Source organism: Xenopus laevis, chromosome 7L (assembly GCF_017654675.1).
Source record: "Xenopus laevis strain J_2021 chromosome 7L, Xenopus_laevis_v10.1, whole genome shotgun sequence".
Classification (NCBI taxonomy): domain Eukaryota; kingdom Metazoa; phylum Chordata; class Amphibia; order Anura; family Pipidae; genus Xenopus; species Xenopus laevis.
The window spans coordinates 17,098,453-17,120,259 of NC_054383.1; the positions used below are offsets into that span (position 1 = coordinate 17,098,453).

Consider the following 21,807-nt stretch of genomic DNA (forward strand, 5'->3'; position numbering starts at 1 on the left):
TTTCTCATGTATTTTGGTGAAAAATACATTTTAACCTATGTGAACCTGTTAGTTGGCTGATGATCACACACAGTCATTCTAATATGATCATGGAGGCTTCATTAATTCAAAGTAGAAAAACACACTAAATGAATTGAACTAAATGAATTAAACTAAAATACAATTTAATTATTTTGATAATGCTTGTGCCTTAAAACATTGGATTATTTTTAGACTTTTTGCGAATCTTTAGCTATCACTGTGTGTTTTTAATGACTAGATAGTGACACAGACTGAAATTCACACCATATGTCTTATTTATGAAGAATAATTATTTAATGACAGCTTCTCTTTGGCTTGTATTTAAAAAAACAACATATGTATTTACATGGTACAAGGCCCTTTTCCAACTGAACTTGCCAACATTAAATTGGTTCTATGACCGCTGAAAGCTGCATTCTTTATACTTAAAGAATTGTGTGAATATTGCCCAGGTCAGTATTTGTACTCCATTACCACTTTAATAGGAGGAGTTTAAAAATGTGACCTCTGGCCCTTAATGCTGTTACAGAATCAATGTCAACCTACATTATACAGTAACTATGACATCTTCCTGAAACATGAAGTCTTATCTCCATGTGACCAGCCTGTGTAATATACTCAGGATTCTTTTTGTGAGCCTTATGCTGACGTTTCATTGGTTAACATTTTTGCATATTTTCCACAGCTGAAGGGCCTTATCCATCATTTCTTCTGTGGCCTTATTCTGAACCTGAACACAAGAAAAGTCTTTCACTCAAAAAAAAAGAAAGAAATTCCATTGACATAGCAGGGTCAATCTCCATCCATAGGAATAGGAATTTAAGAATGGATACTTTTCATGGGCTGAAAACACTTTCACAATTCAAGCTTTTCATATAAAAACACATTATTATTAGTCAGTAAATATAATCATGGCATTACAAATGTTAGGGCACTAAATGCTTTCAGACTTCCAGAATGTCTGACTTCATTTTGATGAATATTTACAAATGGCTGCTGTTTTTGATTTGTTTTACTTGAAGTTTTTCTTGCACCAAAGTTTTTGGATCAATTCATCAAACATATATATTAACAAAACCCAAGAACCGTTTGTGCCATCAATAAAAAAAAGTATTTATTCTAATATCAATGGGGAAGTCATATTTTATATATATATATATATATATATATATATATATATATATATATATATATATATATATATATATATATATATATATATATATATATATATGTATATATATATATATATATATATATATATGTATATATATATATATATATATATATATATACCTGTATACAGTATACAGGTATAGAATCCCTTATCCGGAAACCCGATATCCAGAAAGCTCCGAATTACGGAATAGCTGCCTCCCATAGACTCCATTTTATCCAAATAATCCAAATTTTTAAAAATGATTTCCTTTTTCTCTGTAATAATAAAACAGTAGTACTTGATTCCAACTAAGATATAATTAATCCTTATCGAAGGAAAAAACTGCCTATTATGTTTATTTAATGTTTGAATGAATTTCTAGTGGACTTAAGGCATGAAGACCCAAATTACGGAAAGATCCGTTATCCGGAAAACCCCAGGTCCCGAGCATTCTGGATAACAGGTCCCATACCTGTATATATATATATATATATATAAATTTGGATCTTGACTTTCATTGCAGTGAATAGATTTAGTCTGATTTCTCTTGGCTGCAGGAAAAATATGCCATTTAAATGAGCTGCATAATGAACTTTTGGGTCTCAAATCTGATTCACATAATTAATCTGGGTCCTCTGAGAAAATAAATAAAAGACATCCTGCCCATATTCTATATTGCTCTTGCCAGGGATAAGCAACTTAACTTTCTAGAAGCCGTGAAACTGTTTGCTAAATTTGTTGGGAATTCAGAGGTGTTTTAAAATTATAAAAAAAAAATATTTATTGGCAGATTTACAAAGGATTCCAGAATGAGTATGGACTGTTTGAAATCAATTTATAACACTACCAGTGGCAATATCCATTCGAAATGGGCCAGAACGACTTGCTCTGAATCAATCTCATTCTAATTGATCATCTAGGAAAGTTTATCCAATCATCAAAAATCAACAAAATCAATCAACAAAAAAAGCCCATACAATAGAATCATTGCCGACTATTGCAGACTAGTCATTCTTAGATATCAAATTCCTGAAGACTATGGGCAATAATAAATATAAATAAATTGCTGGAATTCTTGTCCCTTGCTAGGAATTCTGCTTGAAATCTTCCTGAATTTCCAATTTAATCTTTAATATTACATAAAACATTTGACTTCATTTGATTTCAAAGTCAATAAAGATCACTGAAATGTCTGTTTTATATAAACATTGTTGTTCTATTTTTATGTTTTTCTTTACAGGTTGTTGTATCAACAACAGTCAACGTGGATGGCCATGTCCTGGCTGTCTCAGACAACATGTTTGTTCACAACAATTCCAAACATGGGAGGCGGGCGCGCCGTCTTGACCCCTCAGAAGGTACGGCCCCTTCTTATCTGGAAAATGGTAGGCACACATTTACATGTTTTTTTTTTTTTTTTAATTTGCAATGCTTTTTTTCACCATACTTTATTTTTATACACGATTAGATCTACTTTTTCGTCTCAGTTCAAGTGACCTAGCAGACTACCGATGATTCAACCGTTTTTAGCACGCAAAAGAGCCAGCCTGACAAAATGATGTCATCTACCTCTAATTATCATTTTTTCCTTTTGTCTTCAGTCAAGAACATTTCATTCACAATCTGTTTGTTAACCTGATCCCTTTATTTTAGCACCACTGCCTCTTAATTTCCCACTTTTGGCTTTTCTTTGCAGTTTTATTTGATATTATTTATTTGATATTATCATGGACATTTCAGGTTTCATCCGTATTGCTAAACGATTGGCAAAAACATGACTGTATCGTAAAAGAATTTCTAATGAGGTCAGTTTCCTGTGACTGGCCAGATAAAATGCAGATGGAAGGGTTATAGAGTTTAGCAGGACAAAACTGGAGCAAATTTGTGTATACAGATCTATATTTATAAAAACATGAACAGATCTCCAGGACACAATTTTCTAAATTCCTAAACGATAAATTAATTTTGTACATCAATAAACACTTACTAAGATATATCATTTACTCTAAGATGCGGTGTAAAAAAAAATCTACGGTGGGATTCAGAAATCAAAACTCAGTGCACAGTTTATAATCTGCTCTGCTTCACAAAAATAAACTAATTTGTTTTTCTGCTATAATGACTGAGGTAAAGAAGAACAAAAATATAATAATTAGAGGTTGCCCTGAGCACAAGAGTCATTATAGCCCATGACGTATTGTTTATCCCTCTTATATGCACTGAAGGTAGGTGTATGTTTTGCCTAGCAACCAGGACTAATGAGGTTCACAATTAAGAAGGTTGAATCCTCTCCCCTAGTCGATTTCTTCCCTAGAGAGGCAAAACTGGCAACATTATAGGTTCAAGCAAGCATGCTCAGCCCTGTGGTGCTAGATTTTGGTAGTGGTCCAAATTCAGCCTCCTCTAATGAGCTATTATGATCTTTGCAAAACACAAGTATTTATATTTCTAAGCTGTATATAAAAATCTGACTCTAAGCAGAAACGGATTTGCAAAATAATGAATATTTAGTTTATGAACATAAAAAAAAAAATCTCCCACCCAAAGGACTGCAGTTCTTTCTTTTACTTTACTGCTGCAAGAATTGGTGCCAAACAATTCAATTACACAACCAAACAAAATTTCACATCAACATTAAACTAGTCAGCGTCGAACAAAATGAAAAAGAGCACACCCATTCATTGTCATCTAAAAATATCATCCTGATAATGAGCAAAAACATCTTCTCTTAACTATTTTTAAGATTTTTTTAAACTGAATTATTTGAGAGTTAAACATTGGTCTTAAAATGATGTAAACCCTCCAAATAATAATTTAAAAAGAAAATATATGATGTTTCATGCAGCGTCTCTGTCCTGGCACCTCATTATCCAATCATCTAATATTCTAGCTCTCCTAGACTATTTTTCCTGCTGTTGTGATGGAAGCATGCCACAGAATATTTAAAAGCATGATAAATTATCTCGTAATTTAAAAAAGAAATTAAAAAAAAAGTGAGACTCCTTAGCATGGAGAAAAATAGCCTAGATATATTATTTTCCTTGTCACCTTTTCTCTAAATGACTTACTAACACAGTCTAAACCTTAAGCAACTTCTCCAGGCCTGCAGCACAGAAGTGATTTGCATGCCAAGTGCTTGTAATGTTGTTAGGTTTATGCAATAACGACAACTGAATCCAGGCTGCAGGGTTTTAGTGAGTTAAAGAGAACAGATGGCCTTAGGAGAGGTAAAAGGTATAATCCCATCAGCTGGAGTATCACCAGCCATCTGGACATTCTAAGCACAATTACAAGACATTTTAGCAGGCAGAACAAAGAAGGCTTCATGAGGCAAGATTAGGCCTGTTTGAGTGCCTCAATATTGTGAATTCGGAAAAAAAGGTGACAAATGCTGTGATATTACTCCAGAGAGTTGGCTGATTAATCAAAACTGGTCCGGAAGGCGATGTATGCTAATAAAATACCTGACAAGATGGCACAAAAAAATAAAGGAGGTGAAATCAAATGAAATGCTTAAGTAGAGAGGACCTAGTCAATTAGATATTAAAAAAAAGCAAAAAAACTAAAAAAAAAAAACAATTCACAGCAGGACTTGACACAACTAAAACCTACAGAACTTAAAATGTGTTTTTTTTTTTTTTTTTAACATGAACCGTAGCATTCATGAAAAAATGAGGGATTCATGAATAAAATATTACAAATCTACTTAGGTAGGTAATTAATGAACATCAAATGAGCAGGCGACACCTACCGGATATCAAAGATACTTCCTTATTAATTAGCCAGAACACACGGCTAGTAGTTAGGTGCACTAGAATTTTAATGATATGGTTGGGGGCATCCCCTGATCTAGATCTTGGAGGAGGTGCAAAGCCAGGGAAGCAATAAATCTGCATGGGCATGCTTTCTGCTTTCACAACAGAATCAAGCGGAATGGAAACAAATGGTTGCCTTTTTTTTATTATTCTGAAGTCATGATCATATCATCTGCTTAAGTGTATTGTGCACGGAGACCATTCTATTGCAAACACTGTCTGTGTAATTCATTTTACTATGGTTCCATTGAACACATGTTCCTTCTCTATATGTGCATTGAAATGTATGCAAATACAGGCAGAAGGGGGGATGGCTATTGGTAGAGAAGCAATACAAATTCCTAGACGATATGTGTTTTCACTGGGCCCCAGCTGCCAGACTGAAGCCTCCTGTGCCTGCAATGGCTCCTAGCTTATAGGGGGGGGGGGGGTTCTCCCCTTTTTCCACCTCAAAAGTAAATTTGTTTACTGTAATTTTTTTTGTGTGAATTATTTGCCATAATTGGCTGTGCTGATGAAGGTCACTCCCTGCGAGGAGACTTGTCAGTCTTTAGAGAGCTGATCCTTTTCAAATGCTCTCCATGCAATTAAGAAAAGCAAATGTCATTCCGAAGCCTCAGAAATGAAAATTTGTATGAACTTATTAGCATGAAGTCAACAGCGCTAGTTAAGGGCAGGTTCCCAGTGTGTGCTCTGTTCCTCTGTTGCAGAGGGATATGCACGTGGAATAAGCAAATATAACCTCCACTAGTCCAACATTAAAGCAAACAAAGGAAGATGGCATGTCTGAAGTGCTCTAAACAACAATAGCTAATGGTGATTAACCAGGCTGATAAGAGAGTAGTGGCAGTTGACACCTTTGTAAAATCTCATGTCGAGAGGAATGCATATGTTTGTGTTCAGCGGATAAAAGCAAGACCTTATTTGATCATATAAAATTTGATTTAAAAAAGTCACATCCTTGGGTAAAGAATGGTCACGCAAGTATTCCAATCAGCTGGTGACCATCTTTCCATGCAAAGAATCATCAAAGTATGCTCATAATAAAAGAAGGAGATATTGGAGTTTGTCCACCTAAAACATTCATGTAAATGCAGGTTATGTAGCATATAGGTTATGGGATAGGGACAGTCAATAACAGTGAAACCAACCCTGGCAGGTATGACACAGAGTAGTGGAATTTACTTGCAATAAGGGAAAGTGTATATCGTAGGATCTTCTCCTTTGTATGAATCTCACTATACAAAAGGCCATCAAAGGCAGTAAAGAAGGTCTGTCAACACCATGTTAAAGAAGGACTGATCAAAGAAGAGAACAAAGCAGTTCTCACACAGGCTGAGCAGCCTTCAGCCCAAGCCTCTCCACGGTTTTTTACTAGTTGCTGTGAGCCTGGAGTGACTGGTGCTGGCTTCTGCCGACCGTATTCCAGAAGCGCCATTGTAATAACTCATGCAAATGTGTGGACTCTGGAGACAAAAGGAGGTCAAGTAAATGGCTCAGGGATTCATGTCGACAAACAATATTAGATGTAAAATGTGTACCTTTGACAGAAGTATTAATATAGAGCTTTTGATTTTTTTTTCCCCTTTCTTCTGAAAACGGAAAAATAGTAATTATAGAGTGACAGAGGAAAATGAAGGTTTGAACTCAAGGCAAAATGATCAGTGATGGAAATAAAAATAAAAATAAACCCCACTCAATTAACAGCTTACGGCAAATAATAATTCAGAACATTTGCTCTTCCATTTTCACTCAACAACCTTGTGATTGACTCTGCTTAGATCCGTACAGTAAAGCAGATAAATCGACATGCCACATGCACGCCATGCTTAATCATTTGTAATAGCCATATTTGCTTTGACATATAATTTGTTGTATTAGGCCATTTTTCAGGCTGACTGGTAATCTGTTTTAGCCCCTGCTTTGTAATACACACAACAGTTTTCCTTTAAATACATTTCCATGCTGACTTTATGCATTTTTTTGGATTGCTTCATGAAGAAACCATGCATTTGTTTTCTGCTATTTTGAATATGATTTGTCATTGACATTGAGTTGTGGAAACCAAAACAATATGGAAAGATATACATACTTAAGTTTTCTTTTCTTTTTTTTTTTATTGTGCAAGTAGCTACCCCCTGCATAAAAGCGATCAGCCCCAGTGAAGGATGGACAACCGGTGGAGCTACGGTGATCATTATAGGCGATAACTTCTTTGATGGCTTACAAGTTGTTTTTGGAACCATGTTGGTGTGGAGTGAGGTGAGTAAATACACCAGTTCAACTGGTGCATAATGCCCTGTTTGAGCTTCCAATAATCTATTGGGAATTGGTATCTAGAGATGCACTCTTTTTTAGGGATGCACCGAATCCACTATTTTGGTTTCGGCTGAACCCCCAAATCCTTGGCGAAAGATTTAGCCAAATACCGAACAAAATCCTAATTTGCATATGCAAATTAGGGATGGGAACGGGAAAACATTTTTTACTTCCTTGTTTTGTGACAAAAATTCATGCAATTTCCCTCTCCACCCCTAATTTGCATATGCAAATCCTTGCGAATCCTGCTGAAAAAGGCCGAATCCTGGCCAAATCCCGAACCAAATCCTGGATTCGGTGTATCCCTACTTTTTTTATCCATGAATTCCCAAGCTCTGATAGACTGGAATAGACTGGACACCAGCAGATAGAGCTGAGACACTGAGGTCTTTGAGCACAATTGATCAATTAGTGGGAAGCCTTACTAGAAGTAGGCGTTGTAGACATATGGTGGCAATTTTCATATGAATGATGCCCTGTGGCTTTTCCTGCAAACCAAATTCAGGAATCATTTGCAGACCTTTCCTCTAGCATACTGTAGAGCTAGTGTAAGTAGGCTGAAGTGTAATGTTGATGGTATTATGGAAGTTAATTTAAGTAATTGAAGGCAACTGGTATGAATACGTTCTATCTCTTTGCTCCTGATTCTAAAACTGTTTATTATGTGATACTTATAGCTGATAACACCCCATGCCATCAGAGTTCAGACCCCACCAAGGCACATTCCTGGCGTTGTTGAAGTAACTCTTTCCTACAAGTCAAAGCAGTTCTGTAAAGGCGCTCCCGGCCGATTTGTATATACCGGTAAGTTATCAAGTTTTATAAGCATTAGAGTCAATATGTTAAATTAATATCTCGCTGTGTGAACACCTTAAAAGCCATATGAATGTTTGGGTTGGTCTTGTCTAATGATGAACTTGCAGTACTAATAGATTACATTTCTCTTGTCAAATAGTGGCATCACAGCCATAGAATTACATTTTATATTACTTCATGATGGCTCAGTGGTTAGATCTTCTTCCCTGCAGTGGTGGGGTCCTGAGTTTGATTCTGACCTAGTCTCTATCTGCAAGGAGTTTGTATGTTTCCCCTGAGTCTGACTGACTTAATACTTAAGTACATGCAGGATAATTGATGAAAAGCTGCCAATGGTGTCTTGCGTGAATATTATATTGACCCTCTTTTATAAAATTCACTGGGATATGGAAAAGTAATATTTAATATGCATCTGGATACATATGGGTTAAGATGATGAGTCAGTTTCATAGTTTTTAGCCAAAGTTTTTGACCGGCACTTTGTCTGTGGGCCCCTTGACACCCATTTTAAATGGCCATCATTAGATTCAAAAGTCTTGAACAGGAGTTACTTTAAGTCAATGACCCTATGTTGGAGGTCAATAGTAGATAAGTGATAAAGAGGACTCGCCCTCCTTGTTTGGGTTTAGGGCAGGGGCACATGAAGCTACTGGGGGAGAATAGTCAGCGAGCGACAAATCTCTTCTTCTTCGGGCTGCCGAACTACCTCCCCGCCGGCTAGAAACTAATTCGCCAGCAGGATGGCAATCATTTTTCACCCGAAGTTGCCTCGACTTCGGAAAACTAAGCACTCAAAGTACCATCCCACTGGTCTTATGGTCTGAATTGTACACCTGTCTAGTTTGGTTAATCACAAGTGTCATTAAAACTCAGTAGAACTCTTATAGGAAACAGATAAAGGAACCATTCTTTAAACAGAATTTATTGTGCCATGAATTAAAGGGGCTGTTTACCTTTCAGTTATCTTTTATTATGATGTAGATAGTGGCATTCGGAGATATTTTGCGATTGTTTTTTTATTTTTATTATTTGCTGTTTTTGAATTATTTAGATTTTTTTATCAAACAATCAAAAACAGAAGACAATATCTAAAAGGGTTAGTGTACCTTTAAAAAATACATATACATATATGTACCTGGATATATATCATTTATATATCTATATGAACATGACTGCTCACTCTTTTCATTAGTGATGGGCGAATTTGCGCCGGCGCAGTTTTGCAAATTTTTTGCCGTTTCGCAAATTTCTTGCGAAATTTGCAAATTTTTCATTGAAGCGAAACGGCAAAAAATTTGCGAAACTGCGCCGGCGTCTCGTTTTTGACCCCAGCATCCGTTTTTGACCCGGCGAAAATACGGAGGTGTCCAAAAAATGGACGCCGGCGTCCATTTTTTTTTAACGCCAGCGAATTTTCGCGGCAGCGAATCGCGTGAATTCGCCCGAATTTGCGCCTGGCGAATAAATTCACCCATCACTACTTTTCATGAATCACCTAAATATCATTATATACTGTCATAATGTGTTATTTCTCTGGGAGAAAATGCTGCGCACTTGACTTTATTTGGAAAGGAGAAACAAATAATGTGAACTGTGAAAGGGGTAGGACCAGGTATAGCAGACATCTGTTTCCTATCAGCACATAACTGTGCTCTCAGTCTGACTTTGTTCACTAACATTTAACCTTCTCAGCATGAGTTGTGGCATAGGGCAACAAGACCTCGAGATAATGAAACAAGAGAGGAGGGTGATAACCAGGCACGGTATAAAGTACTTCAATTTGGAGTGTTCAGTAAATACAAGCTGAATCAGGTAGCCTTTATTTTTAAAGGTCTTCACAGTAACAAATACTGACTGCACGGCTTCTCATTATGTTAAGAAAGGACAGCCCTCAAGTATCCATCCTGTATTGCTTACTCCTTTTCCAACAATTATAAAGATACAATTACCTTGGGAGAATGTGGCAGTTCAGTTGATTAGCACAGTAAATTAAAAGAATGAGTCACAAATGACATGTCCAGCTCTTTTCTACCAGTCCTTTGTATTCCCAGTGTATCTCACCCCGTTGTAAGAAGGTCAGAAATTAGAGGGAGATAACAATTTTCAAGCAGCTAGCACTTAGGCGAAGAATTAACAATCATTCTGTATGTAATTGCCAGTTAATAGTAAATTGGCTTCTAGATGGTAGCGAACAAGCTACAATACACTGGTACTTAGATAACATTATATTCATCTCAGAATTTTACAGCATGCAAATCATGCACAAAATGTGATTTTTGTTTAAAGGTTCATTACAGCCATTGAAATATTATGCTGCTGGATCCTCTTAAGCTTTTCTGCCAGTTCTTTTTCATTTGCAAAATAGCTTCTCCCTTACCAAAATATACAAAAATCTCGAATTTTTAAAATAATTTTATTTTACATATTTTCACGTTTTTCTAGGTATGTGAGCATTTGTAAATAACTCCTAAAGAGGCATTTTGTAATACTTACATATTCTGAAATGTTTCAGAATTTAGAAGAACTTTGGATGAATGGAACCATGAGTTCATTACTTCCTCAATGTTCTTTTTGAAGAATGGCATACACCCAATGACTGTTTGATCTGAAGATCTTTGCATAGTCTCTCTACCTTGCAAACCATTCAACATCTCCTTAGTTCTCCTTTAAATTATTCAGAGACTCCTAAATGCTCCTGCAGAACAATGCATACCTCAGTACCCCTTAAGAGCATTGAACTTGCCTTCACTACCTTTACAGAACATTTTACAAAACCATCAATGTATATCACAGTCCTTTATTGCTCTTATATAACCACCCTGCTCAAAGTACCATGTAAAACATTTTTTTGTTCTCAAATACCTCTGCCCCAGCTTTCCAAAGCTTGCCAATTTCTCCAGTGCATGTTCAATCATTGCACATCTGTCTATGACTCAATGGCTTTCTAGTAGTCATTTCAGTGTAGTCCTTTTCTAAGGAGATGTTGAATGGTTTGCAAGGTAGATAGACTATGCAAAGATCTTCAGGTCAAACAGGCATTGAGTCTGCGCCAGTTAAATTGAAGTCATCTGCAACTCAAGGAAGGTGGAGATGAAGGCACATGCACAGTAGTGAGATGGAGTAGAAGGTCCCATTTTCAAGTTAGGCACTCAGTAATTATCTGGTTACATCTAGTATACTAGTATTTCTTATGAATTTCTGCATTACAGCAGGGTGTTCTACATCAGTGCATGTATAGGTTATTTTTCAAGTAGCTGTAGCTGCCAACAGTTGATCTTTAGTCCTAACCCAATTACTTTCCAGAGTCTGCTTCTGAGGTGATGATAGATTTAACAGGGGATGAATTCTCAGGAACAAGGCAGCTTGTTCATATATACATTCATTGTGCATATAGCTTTCCCTAACATCACTTGTTTGTTGTTTTTTTAAAACCGCTCTTTATTTGCTAAGTTGGTGAGGTAAACATACATGCACCACCACTAGTTGTAAAGTATAATTCCCAGCATTGCCAAAAAGCAAATGGCTCCCATGGAGATAAGGAAAGTTGCAATAAGCTAGAGCAGATTTGGAGGCACACAGGCTAGATGTGACTCTTCAAGTGCTTATTATTGTCCCAGCCTGTAGGACATCATGACTCTATTATAATCCATCCCTCGAACGTGTGGCATAGAGAGTGATCAACTAGAGAGCTGGATGCTAGAGGGTAGTCAATTCAACATTGTTGGCCTAAGCTATCTATGGAATTTAAGGAACGGGACATAATAAAATTAAAGTCATGCAAGTAATGAGTAACACTCTGCAATAAATGACACACAAAGCACAGATCTGATACCACTTGAGAAACATGAGAAGTGACCAGTTTAATGATCTTTTGCATTCAACCACGATTCTGTCAATGACACACTTACACCATTTAGAGTCAATAGCTTCTTACCCAAGACAAACAACCTGTCTTCTAGGTCAGTGCTCTTTAAATAAATAACTTGTACTTACAGAGCCAATGCAAAGACTGCTAATTATATTCTACCCATCATATCATTTTCTTCAATATGCTATTGTTTCTTCAATGCCTATTCCCATCGCACGTCTTTTGTGTACTACCCTGAAGGTTTATCTGTGGCCAATGTATGTGGAACCAGGGTTGCTTTTATGATAATGAGTTCCCTTCAACGTAATGAACTTATTATACTGTGTAGACATTTTTGCATACATCTTGCATATACATCAGACATGTACATTCATTTTATAAGCAATTTTACCCTTACACAATAAGATTGAGGCCCTAGCCTTCTTGCATGACCAGTAAACCACTCTTCACTAACCCAAGATGAATCACAGCCTGTTGATTATGCAGCACATCAGAATTATCAGAATTAAGAGTTACAACTAGAGTCATTGTCCCCACTCTTTCCCCCACTTTAAGTGACTATTTGCAGTTTTATGAAAGTATATTTTGCTGTGCTCTCTCATTTCTTAGATCCATTTTAGCAGCATAGAAACAACGATAGCAACTCCCTGAGCATGCTGGGAGTTGGAATCTATAACAGTTGACATTGCTTCACAGATAAATGCTCTGATCGTGTTCATGTCGTTATCTGTATGTTGCCTCCTTTTCCACGGCAATTTGTAAATGTTGCTTGTTATTTTTCTTCATTGGTTATACATTGATCATGCTGACAATGATATTAGTTGTCTGCATGAAATATAAATGAATGGATGCGCTTTGTTTGTAGACTTCCTTGAATGAAGCAACAGAGGGGGGCACAGCTTGACAATTAAAAGTATCAATAATTGAACCCAGCATACTTACGATGTTAAGTATCTATGGTTCATCTATTTGATCATCAACCATATTATGTGGCATAGAGGACACACTATGGTTCGATAACTTTGGATTTTTATATGTTGTACCTTCTCCCTCTGTGCCTCAGAGGAGGTCTGAGGAATAAGACATACCATTTGTGCTATTGCACAAGCAGACGATTTGTCTTAATCAGTGACACCCATTTACCAGAATTGCTTAAAATGAACTATACCTCATATAGAAATCGCACATTGCCGGCGTTCCATTCATCATCTGAAAATTGAGGGCCAGTAAACTTTGCTGTTCCTCCAGCGGGATCGTAGACATGCATCAAAATGTTAAAAATGATTGGTGAGAGAGGATTGTCTGCCATTTATCAAGGAAAGGAAACATTATTTGCTAATTTCCCAAGCAAGACGGTGACAAGGTACTTCGTCTCTGCACCCATAGTGACCAGCATGGGCTTTTTGTTATTAGTAGAAGTCAAGTGCTTTTTTGCTGGTGCTAACAAGATACATTTGTCTATCATCAGAGAATACTTTATTTTATTTCTAGCCGCCCCCACTCCACCCCCACTTATGGCAGCAACCAAAAGGTCCTCTGTATGTTTCATAATAGGTTGTTTATTGTATTTTTTTTCTTTTAAGTTATGGTAACTCTGGACAGAAGAGAAACAGATAAATCAACAACTTTCCAAGTCAAGGTGACGGTATTGACTCTGCTGCACCAAAACTGACATAGTGTAGGCCAGTGAGTAGACAGTAATTTATCTTAAAGGGGGGAAAAAAAAGGACAAAGGGTCATATACGTTTCAATCAATACAAGAAGAATTTTTGTTGGGGTGGGGAGGTCTATAGAAATAAACAATTAAATCTTATAAGATATTTTTTAAGTAAACTATCAAATTCACATTCATGTTCTAAATACAAAATAAAATCTATCCAATCTGTGTCTAAATACACTAAGAGAGAATAAGAAGCTTTTAATATTGAAAAAGGCAGGAAAGCAAAAAAATAATTCTATTATTATAGACACATTAAGAAGCCATAACATGATCATGTTACCTTATGTTCTGAAACATAATTAAGAAAAAAAAAAAGCACCACTCAGCATAGAACAGACCCCCTGCTGTTTTGTTTCATGACTGGTATGCAGTTTACAAGGAGGTAATTTACCATTGGGCTTTATGGTAAAGACATTAAATTGTTCCAATTTTATTTTACTACACAATGTTTAGATTTACATAGGCAATCATTTTGTTAATGAGGCTTTTAGTGGAATTTGTGGCATATTCTGATTTTACAAATATTAAATGGGATATTTACTTTATTACGGCGACATAAAATGGACAGGCACGTGGTTTCTTTTGCCTTGTATTACTTGCTCATAATTTCAGAGTAAGTGTAAACTGGTGTAATTACCAAGGAAAAGTATTAGCTAGTCCAATGAATCGTTTTGAGAGCAGTTTTTTATTTTAATGTAGAAAGATAGCCTTGTTTAGCTAGGCCACCAAATGGATCTTTGATAATTTGGGACCTCCTGGGTAACTCCAGAGAGATGATTGGTCACACAAGGAGTGATGCCCACAGACAACATCCATGGCCTGATGCAATTGGTTAAGGTTCAGGTTACACACTCAGATTCGGGGAGATTAGTCGCCCCGCAACATATCTCCTCTTCTTCGGGGCGACTATCTCCCTTCTTTCTCCCCGAACTGCACTCGGAGTGCTTCGTTTTCCAAAGTCGCCCGAAGTGGCTTCACGAGGAAACTTCGGGCAACTTCTGAAGACGAATTGCTCCGTGTGCCATCCTGCCGGTGATTTACATTCTAGCCAGCGGGAGGCAGTTCAGGGAGATTAGTCGCCCCAAAGAAGAGGAGATTTGTCGCCGGGCGACTAATCTCCTGGTTAATATTCAGTATATAATACACAAAAACCATGAATACCTTTTAAATTATATCCTTAGAAATGGTGACTACTGATGTCATCAGTTATAAACGGTGAGTAATGATGTCATTTTTGTCACATGACTCGCTAAAACTCGTGTATTATAATACATATAGTACCCCTTGTTGGAAAATATGAGAATATTAGAAGTAACCTCGGAGTTCCATGACTTGTATAAAAGCAAGAGGCCGAAGCTGACTTATAATTTCCTTATATTTTACAATGGGGGTACTTTATTCAGTATATATCTGAATTAGATATTTGATCATATAATGAGTTAGTAAGGGGTCAGTGTGGTGCCCATGCAGGGTCCAGAAAGCAGAGTTGGCAGACAATGTTTGCTGTATATAATTACTTTTGCTCAAAGATTAACTGGTCGTATAGAGGTTGGCTGACCTAACAAGGACAGTTTATGAATTTAGCAAACAATACATGATGCCAAATAAATAATAATTAGTTCAAAGGCAAGTAGGCTTTTTTAACAAACGTTATGATTATCCACCAAAGGCCAGTGTTTCACTGGAGAGCACAATGCATATATACAGTAAGGATACAGAAAATGCCCTGTGCAGGATGGCCTAAGCCAATATGTTTTAATAACATCCAGAAAGTGAATGTAACATATAAATTGGTTGTATTTTATCCCCTTTAACACAGAAAAGATAAAATGACTGCATGGCCATGATGCGACAGCAGCCACAGAAATGATTCCAGCTCAGTTCCCTTGCTACAAGGATTGGTTTGCACCCAAATAATTACAGTATGTTTGCACACTTGACACGAGGCATTTGAGCATGGTTTATTAGAGCAATTTGAGCAAACAGTTACCAGTGTCAGCCCTACAGCTACAGAGCATCATGTAATAAAAAGGCCTATCCATTGAACTAAACTTCAGTGAGGAGGCCGAGGGTTTAAAGCAAAGTGTTATTTTACCTTTGCAGCTTGAGTTTTTGTAGGATTATAAACCAACGCTAAGATTGCCAGTCTATGTATACAATATTGTAGTACCACAATTTAAAACAGGTATGGGATCCGTTATTTGGAAACCTGTTATCCGTTATCCGAATTACGGAATGCCTGTCTCTTCATTTTAAATGGTTTCCTTTTTCTCTATAATAATAAAACAGTACCTTGATCCAACAAAGTTATAATTAATCCTTATTGGAAGCAAAACCAGTCTATTGGGTTTATTTAATGTTAACACAATTTTCTAGTAGACGTAAGGTATAAAGATCCAAATTATGGAAAGATCCATTATCTGGAAAACCCAGCATTCTGGATAACAGGTTCCATACCTGTATATTCATTTGTATTTGCTGTTTAGAACTTCACATTGGTGCTCAGAAAGAAGCTTATCATTGCCATTCCTGATTGGGGGAAAATAAAGATAGTTCTAACCTATCATATTATGGCTTTCCTATAACACAGAAGTCATTATATGTATAGTTTTTACACAGTAAATGAGGCTGAATAATAAAAAAGTTCATCAAGTTCAGCCTTTCCAGCTACAACCCTGTAGAAGACCAATGTAGTCTCACATTGAGAAAATATGAAATGGTCAGTTAATATATTTCTCGGGTGGCTGGTACAAGCCCAGCAACACCTTTAAGTGTTCAAAATTGACATAGGAAGATGCAGCTTTTTTTTAAGAACAATAACCAATAATTTGCAGACTGTTATATTATTATATATTTATGATATATATATATATATATATATATATATATATATATATATATATATATATATATATATATATATATAAAACAAACAAGGGAAAGTTGTGCTCACCACTAATTTTTAAAACCATTAGGCGGGGGTGCAATGAGGGTGTGACCACAAAATACATATAGACAAATACAAGATTCCTCTGCACTCAACCCATTATCAATATATTTAAGACAGAGACATTTTGTGCATACTGCTACTGAAAAATGCCTTACCCTTTAAACAAAACAGGGATTGTTTGTCCATATATTGCAATATATTTATGGCCAACTACGTCAAAGTCATCTTGTATTTGCCTATATATATATAGCTATATATATATATATATATATATATATATATATATATATATATATATATATATATATATATATATATATATATATATATATATATATATATATATATCAGTGATTGATGGAGCCATCATTTGCCTGTCTTAAAGGAATAGTTCAGTGTAAAAATAAAAACTGGCTAAATAAAAATGTTTGTAATATAGTAAGTTAGCCAAAAATGTAATGTATAAAGGCTGGAGTGACTGGATGTGTAACATAATAGCCAGAACACTACTTCCTGTTTTTCAGCTCTCTAACTCTGAGTTATTCAGCGACTTGAAGGGGGGCCACATGGGACATAACTGTTTAGTGAGTTTGCAATTGATCCTCAGCATTCAGCTCAGATTCAAAAGCAACAGTTATGTCCCATGTGGCCCCCCTCAAGTCACTGATTGGCTACTGCCTGGTAACCAATCAGTGGAAAGCAAGAGAGCTGAAAAGTAGGAAGTAGTGTTCTGGCTATTATGTTACACATCCAGTCTCTCCAGCCTTTATATATTACATTTTTTTGGCTAACTAACTATATTAGAAACATTTTTATTTTGCACAGCCTATGTATTTACCCAGTTTTTATTTTCATACTGACCAATACCTTTAATGCAACCTAAGCCACCAGAATCCCCTAGAATAAACCAACCCATAACGTTTCCCAGTGTTCAGGTTTTCATAAGCCAGGTTTCAATGCTTCAGAATTAAGGTAGGTCACTCCCTCCTGCTGTTACGATAGCAACAGGTTTCAATAAATATAAGGCGCCTACAAGAAAAGAGAGGTTAGAAAAATGTCAGACATTTTTTAAGGAACGATTTGACTCAACTCTCTTTCAAGTGAAAAAGAATGGGATCAAATCCTCTTTTACATTCTAACACTAAACAGGTTGTAACAGCCTGTAGGTTTTAGACTGAGTAAGTCAAGGATATTAGTCCTGCTTCAATAAGCAAGAATGCCTTCAAATGAGTGATGCGTTCAGGCCTTCCATTTCATTGTGTTTCCTATGCACCGCACTATGCTTGGCTTATCCTGCCGAGTTCTGTGATTGAAATTCATTGCCAAATTTATTGAGAAATTAATGAGAAAAGCTGCAAAGTATTGACTTTGAGAGGAAAACACAACTCATCTTGAATGAGGAGGAAAATGCAGCAATAATTTAGCTGCTATTGATTTTGCCCTGTCCATGTATTGATCTTCATTTTACAATATTAATTTGCACCTGCGATCGGCTTCAAAGGGGAACTGATTTCATTTCTTTGCAGTGTTAATGTACAAAGCATTAGGTGCTGTTACCAAGTGTAGGTACTACAAGTCACCTCTGAAAGGATACTTTTTTTTCCCTATATATTCTTGTTACTGAAGATAGACTAAAAATTAATTTTTTTGTCTGACAAAATATTAAAGCGATTCTTAGCCCCGTAGGCTGTAATTCATCTGCGCCTGGAACTATCAGCTACCTAGGATTCCAACCACTTCTCATCATCATGCCCACATCGGTTCAAAGTTCATGAAATTTCTATGAGCATTGATCTTTCCACATTGATTTTTTTTTTTGCAGCAGCAGATCTTTGAAATTTTAATTTCCCAGGCATCTGAATTTCTTGTAGATGAAATGCACTTGGTAGAGACAGTGGATGATAAAGTGGAAAACTTAACATCATTTCCTAGCTTAAAAATAAGGGGCACAGAGGCTGTTTCAGACATTGTTTTTTTTTTTTTAGGTTAAATGATGAAGATTTTAAGATAAAGGTAATGTTGTCAAAGGGGAATTTAATGGTAGGTCAGTTGCAAGGCTTTTTTTTATTCAGTATTTCTCTTGTGAACTGATCATGAGAAAGACCTTTTTGTACACGGCCAGGGTCTATCACTGGTCAAGTTCACTAAGTCATTTATCAGTAGGACATTTAATAACCTCAAGGTGATATAATTGCTGTTGGCATTTTTTTTTTAGCTCCTTTTGTATTCAGCTGGTAAATGTGTAAACTACATGTCAGCAAACAGCACTTTGTCACTGAAATCCCCAACATCCTCTAGAGGCATGTCTCTAAAGCGAGCAATTTAATTTGACTTTATTTAATTTTTACACATCACAACTTGTGTTTATCCAGGCAGGTGAGAGTCTCTGAGCTGATATTGACTTCTTATGGGTGTCCCTTTTAGCTAGAATGGCTGTAATCCTTTTAACAACCCCTCCACCCACCCAGTTTTAATTGAAGCTCTCTCTTGTCCTTTAAAAAGGATCTGCAGATGCTGTTATTATGTAGTTAGGCGGCTAATGTGAAAAACGGCCTCATTACTAGGATCTGTTTGTAACTAGAAAACGACTGCATTATGACAAATGCATGATTTGGAAGTTACAGGAAGATGATCATTATTGAAATGCAACTGGAACTCGTTTAATAGCCGAAACCAGCAGCTGGAATGAAGCAAATAAATGTCTTCCTGTTATTACTGTTGTTGTAGTCAGGTTTTTCAGTCCCAAGGAAAATGTGTGTCAAATGCTGATTTTGTTATATCTCTTTTGCTGGCCGCACACTTGCTAAAAACAATAGACTGTCGGTGGTGAAAGAGACTCGCTTCCTGCATTACAATCTTTTGCTTTTTTATTTTCCCTCTTAATTTGTGTAATGATAGAATTTAAAGGGAATGCTGGGAATGGCTGGACGGCTTGTGGAAAGGACAAAGCTATGTATGAGAGTCTGGCCAATCTGACATAAATTCACACTAGCTGTAATATTATCTTTTCTGCTTGGTAACAATTACTACGGAGAGAGGCTGTAGAATTCCTGTTGTTTAGTAGAATTATGGAAAGACCATTCAGCTCTGTCGATATATATCATAGGAATGAATGATCCTTGTTATTCCTGTCCAATGAATAACTAAAGAGATTCACTGGAAAAGGAGGGGGAGAAACCTTGAGTTTGCAGTCTAAGATCAAGGCTAATATACTCAAAGCTCTATTGGTTAGTCTACACTTCCAGTGCTCAATCCTTGCTTGGAAGAATCTTCTCCCCCCCCCTTGTTGCCTTAAATATTGAAGTGAAGTTGATCATACATGGATGGATCTTTTTGTCTGACCAGATGTAGGAAATGACATACTTCAAAGGTGGGGCAACAATCTGATCACGAGGGGTGGTACTGACCCATTGGGCCCAGATGATGTATATGCCACCTGGGTCATTATCTAAATGAACCAAGATAATATATTGTTCAAGGAGAGCAATGTTTTGGGTCCATACATGGACCAGTAAGCTGTTGGCTTGGTTACGAGTGGTCAAATAGTCAAGCAATACATAGCTGGTAATAAGAACTTTTAAAAAGGGATCTGTAAAGGAAATATTCTCACTTCACCTTCAATATTCAGAAAGAATAAAACAACAAAGAATAACAATTACATTATAATCATCATATAAAGACTTTGAGGTCCATGTCATTGGCAAAGTCTTCCAAGTAAACAGGGAATAAGTCATATCAGGGGAAGAAAAACCCTCCGTCACTCTACTTTTTGTATATTTCCTTTTTGTAGCTGGCAGATTGAATCATTTCTGGGCACAGCTGCAAACTGGTACTGTTCTCTGCTGCCACATTAGCTCCAGCAATCCCAAGCTCAACTCACATCACTGAGCGTTAAAATTTTATCAATTGTGGTATGATTAATCCCCCCAGTACAGTGGAATGACTTAAATATTTAGAATGTTTCTTCTGTTATGGTTTAATGCATGTAAAGCAACCAGATTAACTCCAGAGCACTCAGATGTATTTAAATATGTATCCTTCCTGAGCTGTAGGCTATTTCTGCATGTAGGATTCATTGAGTGTATTTGGTCATGTCAGACCCTATTTGTTTGACCCAGTCTGGATACTAGCCTGCATATGATAACAGGATATCTGGCTCTTTCAGAGGTTGTCTGATTGCTTGCCTCATTTGGCATAGAATGTGATTCCTGCTATGCTCGCCTCTTATTCATTCAGATTTTATTGCTGTGTAATTTTCTTATTCTAAAATAAAAGCTCTCTGACAAAAATTACTATGCATTAGGCCACTGTAGCCTGCTCAAATGGATATTAATACAGTTTATCTCGAAAAGGGCGAATAATGTATTTGAAACAGATAAAAGGCCTCCCATTAAAGGAAGAATGTTAATATCTTATGGCATAGTTAATATAGAGATATTTCACATGGAAGGCATGTTTTATTAGTTGTGGTACAACAGGCTACTAATCTAATTGTATCTTACATTTTATAACTGTGCGCATATTTATTTGGCATTCTTTGATTATTGAGGGTTTTTTTTTTGAGGGTGGGAGGAAATTGTAAAACCAAAACATTATATAAATGTTAAAAGTACAGGGGAATTAAATGGTAATACAGATAGTAGCTTTATTTGGTTTTAACTAAGCAACAATAAGGGATTATTTATTTAAGTCCAAATGTCAAATGTTTTTTTTTTACTATAAAATCCAAATTTTTAGTGGAAAAAAAAAAACCTAAGATTTTTGGAGATTTATTATACCCAGAGGATGGAAATCCGGCATCTCAGACCTGCCGAGGTTGTATATAAGTCTATTTGGAAGTTTCTGTGGTCTGTGCTGAAATCCGACTATTTCAGAATTTTCTGGCAAAAATCCGGATAAAATTCGGGCCTTTTTCGGGAATAAGCACCAAAAAAATCAAGCGATTCGGGGAAAACTAAAAGAAACAGGTTTTCGCTCGATTTTATTGAGTTTGTCCCCGATATGATTAAATTGTACCTTTTTAATAAGGTCAAATCATAGACTTTTTTTATTTAAATCTGGATTTTGAAAAATAAGGCCCTAATCTCTATTGATGTCAAAACACTTCTCTTGTTTATTTATAATAAATGTTACAAATTT

At 36.3% G+C, this 21,807-nt stretch overlaps 1 protein-coding gene across 1 annotated transcript in view; it reads left to right on the plus strand.

Annotated features, from left to right (window-relative positions):
• The window catches only part of ebf3.L (EBF transcription factor 3 L homeolog), a gene marked incomplete at its 5' end in the record, with an annotated part of 133,316 nt that overhangs the window by 88,572 nt on the left and 22,937 nt on the right, over positions 1-21,807 (plus strand). The window contains 3 exon segments of the mRNA NM_001090332.1: positions 2,421-2,565; positions 7,124-7,257; positions 7,992-8,118. Coding sequence (NP_001083801.1) covers positions 2,421-2,565; positions 7,124-7,257; positions 7,992-8,118 — 406 coding nt within the window.